Source organism: Colossoma macropomum, unplaced genomic scaffold (genome assembly GCF_904425465.1).
Source record: "Colossoma macropomum unplaced genomic scaffold, Colossoma_macropomum, whole genome shotgun sequence".
Taxonomy (NCBI): Eukaryota; Metazoa; Chordata; class Actinopteri; order Characiformes; family Serrasalmidae; genus Colossoma; species Colossoma macropomum.
In genome coordinates, this window is record NW_023494785.1 from 33,677,370 (window position 1) to 33,686,994 (window position 9,625).

The window sequence follows — 9,625 nt, forward strand, 5'->3', positions numbered from 1 at the left end:
GAATTATCCGTGTTATATTAGGAAAATAATCACACTACACAATCGCATCATTTTACCGCCTAAAAAAGTAAGACGTTTTGTTTATTTCACGTTTTATTCTTTCCAGTCGTCGTAATTTTAACACTATAAAGTTTGGTCAGTAGGTAAAGCAGTGCAGCCTCTGCTCAACCTCAAACTCGTCCTCCGAGCGCAGCCATTGGATCACGAGCTGCTGAATGCTGTCAAGTTTATTGGCTCTGTATGGTTTAGGGTGTGCTTCATGTAAATGATATGTAAATGAGGTGCTGGTAGGCTTGATTTCACGCACTGAAGCTGATTGTGCTCGAATCTGCGCACGTCCTACATAAGTGTCGTGAGTCAGACTCAAAGTGGTTCATACCTCATTACAAGCAGTCAAATATGCACTCCTTTTATTTTTAACTTCGGAGAATAAGGGCCAGTGTTTATTTTATCTGGTCCACTTATTATATAGGTGCAGTTTTGTAGTTCTGCAATTAGTCTGTGGTCCATCTGTTCCTCTGCATGATTTGTTAGCCCCCTCTTTACCTTGTTAAGCAATGGTCAGGACCTTCACAGGACCACCACAGAGTAGGTATTATTTGGGTGGTGGGTCATTCTCAGCACTGCAGTGACACTGACAATGGTGATGTGTTAGTGTGTGTTGCACTGGTACAAGTGGATCAGCCAGAACAGTGCTCCTGGACTTTTTAAACACTGTGTCCGCTTAACTCTGCCTTGTAGATGTAAAGTAAGAGAAGGCAGCTAATAGCTTCCTTGGTCATCCTCTAGTCCTTCATCAGTGTTCAATTTCTGGCCACAGGACACTGTAGGTTGGTGAATTATACCTCTCAGCCCAGCAGAGACACTGATAATATACCTGTTCAACAGTCCTATGAGGGTCCTGTCCATTGATGAATAAGATAAAGAATGGCTAACAAACTCTGCAGGGACACAGATCTGTAATCGCTGAATTACAAAGTGCACTTATAGTATCTAGTAGTACGAATGATAAAATTAGTGTACATACAATGAATGTAGACACAAGTTAGGTGCCCCTGATTAAGTGGTCAGTCAGTGTATACTTGTCAGTTTTAAATCTGTAGATTTGCTATTGAGTGCTGGTAGAATCATGTTGCTACAAAGGCGAGCAAGAGGTCAGTCAGCGTTACTTTGATATCATATCATGCAAACCTCACTTTAGGATTTTGTCACTTTCTTGCATTTTAATAGACTTAGATATTTTTACAGGTCTTATGATTAAAATGCATTTGGAAGCCAATAGAGTGAAGACCAGCTCTTGCTTCCACCAAGACACAAGAAGCCCTCATAAGGTTACAGTTTAACCTCTTATGCTTGTGGGTATATTTTGGTTTTTCCATTTGAAAGTTATGAAGAATATGACAAAGTGCGTTTTGGAACGACCTTTGGTTCCAAGGAGTTTAAAAGGTTAAAATGTTCAATGATCTTAAAAAAAAAAATGCTTATCCAGCTTACTAATTTTATAAAAGAATGGGGTCTTATCACAAGCCTATGAGTGTTAACAGCACATATTTAAAACCAAAAATGCACTGAAAAAAATGTGCTGACTTTACTTGATTTATATCCGTACTTTGGTTCCACATGAACAAATTATATTACCTCAATTCTATATTATAATATAAATAATTGTATACGTTACATAATTCTATAATATAATTATATAATGTAATATTAACTCAATTCTTGCCAAAACTGAGTAAACTGAAAGAACAACTTGCATTGATATAAAACATTTGATTCCTGTGATACCTACATGTACAAGTTTGAATCAAATAATGTCAGTGCACTTTTTTTTAGCAAACTTACAGCTGAATAAGAAAATTACAGTACATCAAGCTAACAAAGCAACTGAAAATACTTTTCCAAAAAAAGAACTTACAGTCCTCTAATATTCATCCGTTCCAATATTAATAAGGAAACAAAAAAATTCAGCTCACTTTAAAAAACATTGGCAAATGTCTCCACAGTCTCAGGAAGCCAGGGTCAATCTTTGGCTTATCTCGCTCTTTAACAGAGTTCTGCATGATGTTGATGAAGTGGTCTTCAGAAATGGATAGCTCTACTGAAATCAGTTATGATGCAGAAAAAGGATGCTTTTTGAAAATAGACTATATCCAAATGTTTTATATGTCTATACATCCCAATAGAGTTCTGGGATACCAAAAAGTCCAAGTTTATAGTGTGGGTTGTAATGGGGCTTCCATGCTGGTCACAGCACTGTCCTCGCCTTGCTGTTGTGAGGAGGTCGCCTGGTGCGAGTGCTTTGACCTCTTGCCCCTGAAGACAGTGGTCTCCTCCCCATTCTCTCCCTCTTCTCTCTCCAACCTCCCTCTCTTCACAAAATGTTGAATCCGAGACTCCAGACTCTCACAGCGTGGGACGCTCCAGCAGGGGGCGGTAGTTCCGCTGTCTGGAACCCTCCATGAGCCAGCACTCCATAGAAGAAGACGCCTTGTCTAAAGTTCAGACACATGCACACATTAGATTTTCCTGAATTTGGATTAACAGAAGATTTTTCATCAATGAACAGATATTAACAATGTGAAGTTGTGTTCACTGTAATTTTCAGAAGCAACAATCATTTTACACTCCTATTAGTAGAGATGGGCACTGATATAGGAATCACATTGGCCTTAAAAGATTGCTTAAAAAAATTATTGTTATTGGACAGACGTTAAGATTTTATTGATATTTCAAACTGATTTTGATGATGTATTTTTTTGTCCTCTAGAAGAGCAGAATGTTTAGGTGATGCACTAAAATGTTAGCATTTAATTCATTTTACATTTGTTACCCCTGCAGAAATAAACATATTTGTCTATATTGCTAATCCAGGCAGATGTGGTCCCTGTTTCTACATTTTATAAATATGTATGTGATGGCAGACATGTACACTAGCATTCAAAAGTTTAAAATCATTGTTTTTTTAATAACATAAAAACAATTTTAATAAAATGATTCTAAAAGGATGCTAACAATCTAAACGTTTCAAACAGTTTATAGGAAGACAAAGTTGTTGATTCTTCTATAATAATGGAGAATGCTGTCAATCCAAAGCTGCTTCCAGAATTACAGTAGAATGAAAGTAATATCTAGAGTTCCTCATATTTGAAAAGTAGAGACCAAATCTCGCTGATCAAATAGCTGTTAATAACTAAAATCATTTGTGAATCATTAATTTGTGAATAAACCAACAGTAGTTTATAACATTTCAATCTATGTCAAGTTATTTTTGAATAACAACTGCTAATATGACAAGAGATTCCAAACTTTTAAATGGTACCTAAAAAATATTAGACATTGACATCAGGACAAAGTTCCCATATCCCATACAGGGGCCAATCATGACTATTAGAGCTAGGCCTATAGTGCAGGCCATAAATGCCAAAACACAGTCAAAAACAAGACCTCTATGATAATGCTACTTTCTGCATCCTTATCCTGATATGATGATGTGTTGAGTGTTAAAGCCTTTTGTTTCAAATTAAACTTAACAATGAAATAAGAGAAAAACTACAGCTTTAAACTACTTCTTTAGTTCAAAAACAAGCATGATGGTTATTTTAAACAAAAATTACTTCTTTTTCCCACATAAGTCATTAGGGCTTTGTCGAAAGGCCTAGAAGGACCTGAGGGCTCGACACTGGATATATAACTATCACGTCTGATAAAAATACAGTAATGTTAAAATGATCTCAGTGGGTGCCATACAACAAGGCAGCACATATTCACACATACAAACACACCTGTAGCTGAGCTTTGCAGGCCTTGGATCATGCCGTGTAGAACCTGGGCCTTGACTGCAGTCTGAGTCCAGTGCTGGTTGAGGGAACTGAGCACATGACTCCCCTCTTCATCTTCATTGTTCCAGCTCAAGCCTTCAAAATGGCACTCATACAACACCAGCGGGTAGTCCACTGCCATACTGCACAAACACCACACAATGAATTAATAATACTGATATATATTCATCACATAATCACACAGCACCCCCTGGCCCAGCGCTGCTACACTTACAATACATTCAGTTCAAATCAATTCAATTGAAATGTATTTAGGGACAATAAGTGATTTAAAGAAATCAATAAATCAAGACAAAATTACTGATAATGATATTTTTATTGTTTAAAACCACACGTATTTAAAGGAACATTCAACATATCTGAAACAGTTACCATATGTACCAGAGGAGGGCGACAAAGCCTAAAATTCTTTTTTTAACTACAGACTGAAAAAAAAGCAAAAAGCAAGCTTTGAAAATGTACATAAACACTAATGCTGTTTTTCACACCAGACTCTGTGGTTGCTCATTGTTTCCTGGCCACTATTATTATTGACAAACTGACCAGTACAATCAACAAGCCATACGATAGCACCAGGGGGTAAGATAGTACCAGAAGATTGTCTACTTCACTCAGACCGCACACTTCAATAATCTAGTCAAAAATCTCACTATCATGCCGCTTGCTGAAAGTACAACATATCAAAGACACAGGACACTGTTCAGCCAATAAGGTCTCAGTGGCACTAAGCATACTGTACTACTTATCAAATCAGTAGTGCAGCCCACCTGTACTGAGGCTTCCTAGGATTGTTCTCAACATCCACCAGCTTATCAATGATCTCTGGAGCTTCCAGCTTCTGGCCAATCAGAAGCAGTACAGCCATCATACAGCGAACCTGCACACAATGATTCAGCACCACCACATTACAGTACTGCGTAAAAGTCTTAGGCAACTGAGAAAATCAGATTTAAAAAGCTGTTTATCTGGACAGTTACTGTTTATTTGTAATTAATTACAGCACTGTACAAAAGCCAGAGACCACCTTTTCATTCTTTAATAACCAGTCAAAACTGCCATAAAGTACAAGTTCAGCTTCAAGAAAACAGCAGAAAACATATTTGACAGAAAATTATACAGAAGCCTCTAAATAACCAAACATAATATAATTTTTTCAGTATTTAGGGTATCCACCCATTTGCTTTATTAGTTTTCAACTGTTTTTGACACTTGCTTTCAGTTTTTCAGAAAACTGCAGGGATATTTTTGCTTCGCTCTAAAGTTCAGTCTTGGCTGGTTGAATTTTCTGCTTCTCATGATCCAAGTAATCCCAAACACATTCAGTGATGTTGAAGTCTGGACTCTGGGACGGTCAGTCCATTGTTTTGAGACCAACAACAGCTTTTTTTGCTTGGTTTGCAAATTTTCTTGTTTTTCCTCAGTAATGGCTTCTTGACAGCTACACGTATCAAGCCAATATGTACTGCTCTGTAATGGCTTCTTGATTTTTTTTCAGATCTGAAGAAAGAGAGGAGCTTTTTTCCTATTACTCAAAGATGCTTTACATACTGTCTCTGACAGTGACAGTTTTGTCTACAAGGTCCTGCATATTCTCTGTATCTTTTACTACCTTTTTTAACCCTCGTTAAAACTCCAGTTTTTTCACCAATTTTCCTTTGACTTTCTCCTACCTTATACAAGTGGATCGAACCTCCTCAGAAATATCTAATTAATTGCCGTTGTGACTGGAAATTCAAGAAAAGAAACTGCACAGTACTATATGTAATCATTAAATTATGCAAATGTAATTGTAGTTATGTAATTGCTATACTGTTCAAATGTAACAACGTTCATTACTCTAGAGTTCTCAGGCTTACATCAGTCGTAAAGCCACTTGTTAAAACCAGCAATCAGTAAAGGCTGTGTGTTTGCGAGCTGACCTGGTGGTAGAGGAAAGCAAGTCCTTTGACCTCGAACAGGTAAAGCTGCTGGGGGTCAGAAGGGGAGGGGTGGCCGGGCTGAACTGGCTTCACGGTCGCAGACAGGATTGTCCTCTGGAATTGCAGAACTCCGTTACCCACATCCATCTTACACAGGTTCCTGAAGTCATGAGTTCCCTCATACCTGTACAGCACACATTCACAACTGCATGAATAAACAATGTAGTCAAGAGAGGCTAACAATTACTGACTGAGATGATTTTTGTCCCCCAATGTATTCTTTTACTGACCGCCTGGCTGCCACAGCCATGAGCTCCACATCCAGGTCTCCACGGGGAAAGTAGTACCGGTAGGTTCGGTACTGGCAATCAAAGCGTGCACTGAAACCAGTTTGCACTGGTGCCCAGCATAGCACCCTGATATCCAGAGGCAGAACCCTGTTCAACATCTTTACGTACGGGAGCTCAGCTGTGGGAGCACTACCTTTAGGCTCAACACCATCAGGAACTGTCACACCCAAACCACTGTACTGACACGAGCGGAGGTCAATGGATACTACCTGAGAGAGAGAGAGAGAGAGAGAGAGAGAGAGAGAGAGAGAGAGATTATCATTGTAATAATTTTACCACACATTTACTTTTACTCAGTGTAGTCTATCTGCTGCTTCACAATTTACCCTCCACCCCATTCATCAATGCAAAGGGACAACCATGGGACCATGACTGACCAGATATTATTTGAGCGGTGGACCATTCACAGCACTGCAGTGACATGGTAGTACGTGTGGTGCTGGTGCGAGGACCTGACAAAAAAGTCAGTGTCAGTGCTTGGTTGGGTATCGAAACTCCATACTTTTATGGTCTTAACCATGCCTGTGCCAAAATCTAGACTGCTGACTGGCTGTCTGAATTACATTCCGCATGCATGTTATTAAAAGGGGATGCATGATAATATTGAGAATGAGTCATAATGTTTGAATATTCAGTCATGAAAGTTTGAAAAAAATGAAATACTAAATTAGGGTTTAAGATACACAAATGAGCTTGTTTCCAACGTTACACAGTCTCATAAGAATCATGAGATGTCCGAAGTCTATACTCCACAAAAGTCCAGAAGGCAGAACAGAGCATGCGTCTTACATTTCTGTTTACTCCAAAGAAGAAGGTATATGAAGACTATTAAAGCTGTCTAAACTGTACTGCACGCTGGACAAGAAGACACGCACCACCAGGGTCTCTGGTGCCAGGTAGCAGATAGTACAGAACACAGCTATAGCACATAGGAAGCATTGCTGAAAAGTGCCCATAAACAAGCTTGAGCTCATTTAACACGCGACTCAATAGATTTAGTGAAATAAGACTTCCAGCATCATATAATGAATTTATCATGTTTGGTATCAGCTAACTAACTCTTCACAAACTCATTGGTTTTGACATAAAATACAATGTGGCTAGGCTAATAACATCAGCTAGCATGAGCTAACATAACATTAACATTTGTAACCCTGGAGAAATAAATGTTAGATTTATGTGTTAAGCTAATACTTACAACTGACAAAGGGCTAGAGATTGACTAACACATGTGCTAGGTATAACCAAAGTAGATGTTTAAAATATATTAAAGTGACCATTAATGGCTGGCCTGACACATTTGTACCAGTGCAACGCGTACTATCATCTCACTACAGTTGTGGTGTCAGTGTTGTGCTGAGAATGGTCCACCACCCACATCATTTCTGGTCAGCAGTGGTTCTTTTGCTGGACAGAAAGAGCAGAATTAATAAATTCTGTAGTGACAGATGGGCTACAGTCAGTACTTGAAAACCAACAAAAAGTACCTATATATTACATGTACCCAATAAAGTGGCTGGAGGTAGGTAAAAGGCATCTAATAAACTGGCGACTGAGTATAGTCCACTAAACACAACCCACACATCCATCCTGCTATACCTGTGAGAAAGCGCTCACTCCTTTGTCTGTGCGGCCGCAGCGATGGTAGTTAGAGCTCTGTCTGTCCTGGATCAGCCTGGTCTTCAGGAGCGCCTCAAACAGCCGTGCCTCCACTGTGTTCTCCGTGTTCTCCTGCACAGCAAAGCCTTGGTAATTCCATCCCAGGTAGGCCAGACGCAGCGCCACATGCCGCCGAGGGTGTACAGAGAAATCAAACACCCGCTCTGCTTTCTTTCCTTTCTTTCTGGCTCTTCCATTCTCCTGATTCTTTATTTCAGCAGCAATGGGATCAGGGGACACTGTGGTCCTCTCCTCCACTGCTCCATCACTCTTTTCCTTCAGGTGAGCCTTCAGTCTCTCCACTTCTTCCTCCAGCGCCTTCACACGGGCCAGCAAAGCCTCCTCAGATAGGCTCATGGCACAGCAGAAAAAACACCTGTCCAGAAATGTACAGTGCAGTCTTAAAGGGCCCGTATCACAAAAAGCTTACATTTTTCTATTTTCCCTGAATTTTCTATCTTTTCACTATTTTACCATCATCAACATTACATATAGAAACTCAGAAGACGCATGTAAGTTCACTGGTGATTTTAGCTGTGGACAACGTGACTCCTGGCTCCTATCACTACCACTGTGAAGAAATCTAAGTCGGTAAGTTTGTCTACAATTAACCATTTTACATTAAACCACTCAATGATTTTGTTCACATCTTAAATCACTGAATTATACAGACATAATGACATGGCAGCGGACTTTATTTCACTCCAGTACAGTCAAAATTCAAGGCGAAATTAGTCCGTGAGTGAGCGACTTGAGAACAGAAATTCCAGAAATCTCTCTGCTCATGTGTCGTCTCTGTAGTAAAGCTACACCATGTAACTAGCTAACCTACAATTTTATAGGAAACGAGGCTCTACAAACGTGCAGCTTTCGCCACAGACTGCAGTTACCAAGTTACCAAGCTAACAGAGAAGCATGCAGCTGCTGCCGGACCAGGGTAACTTTTATTCTGCCCTTCACTCTGTCTCGATTAAAAGTTCTTACCTTAAAACGCATAAACAGTGGACTGGACTATCTTCGATCTCGTACCACTAGTAAAATCATAAGAACATTTAACCGAAGAGAATAACACGTTGTCTGAACACACAAACTAAAGTGAATCCGAAAACGACGGCATGCTCGTCCTGGCCAAACACCAAAATAAAAGTACCTCTTGAACTATATGATTAATGTGAATTATATTTTCATGTAAATAGTCCTAAGAAGTACTAAATACGTCGATTTATTTAATGCATAAATAGGGTGCAAAAGACGTCCATTACCAATCACATACAAAATTACCAATTTGATACTCAGTATAAAAAAAAGTCATTTTGGGGGGAAATAATAGAACAAACAAAATAAATCTGAATGTCCTGCTCATGTACCTTTTTTGCTAGCAATCAAAAATTTTAATATTCATATTTAAATAATAACACATGCCAAGTCCTAAACTGGCACCTGATATTGACTCAGTTAGCGATTAGTAAGTAGTAACAAATAATGGATATACCAAATAAAGACATTTTGAAAAACTATTTTGAAGAAAGGTGTCTTCTTGTTTGAAAAATAACCCAATAAAGAATTAATGATTTTTCATAACTGAAGAAATTAGTTTTTGACAATAGACTGTGGTTCTGTATATTGAACATTATATACTTTAATTGTTTAGCCACCAGTAATTATTCTGACATTATTAATCTGTTGTTTGACATTATTAATCCTTTTAAACAAGCTGTTAAACTCTATATTATAAATATCCAATAAATAAATAAATAAATAGTGTTTGGACTGATGTAGAGGTATTAGCTATACTTGAATGGAGTTATTGTAAGCTGTGTATGTGTTGTTTATGAGACCAAACACAAAACGTAGA

General features: G+C 38.6%; 1 protein-coding gene across 1 annotated transcript; it reads right to left on the reverse strand.

The window, feature by feature from the left end:
- Nucleotides 1–227: 227 nt before the first annotated feature.
- pus3 (pseudouridylate synthase 3) lies at nucleotides 228–8,894 on the reverse strand. The gene is given in 8 exon segments (XM_036591752.1): nucleotides 228–2,411; nucleotides 2,413–2,495; nucleotides 3,786–3,964; nucleotides 4,610–4,719; nucleotides 5,762–5,945; nucleotides 6,052–6,320; nucleotides 7,711–8,146; nucleotides 8,755–8,894. Coding segments are annotated over 7 exon segments (1,440 nt in total). The 5' UTR covers nucleotides 8,128–8,146; nucleotides 8,755–8,894; the 3' UTR covers nucleotides 228–2,213.
- Between the last annotated feature and the right edge of the window lie 731 nt (nucleotides 8,895–9,625).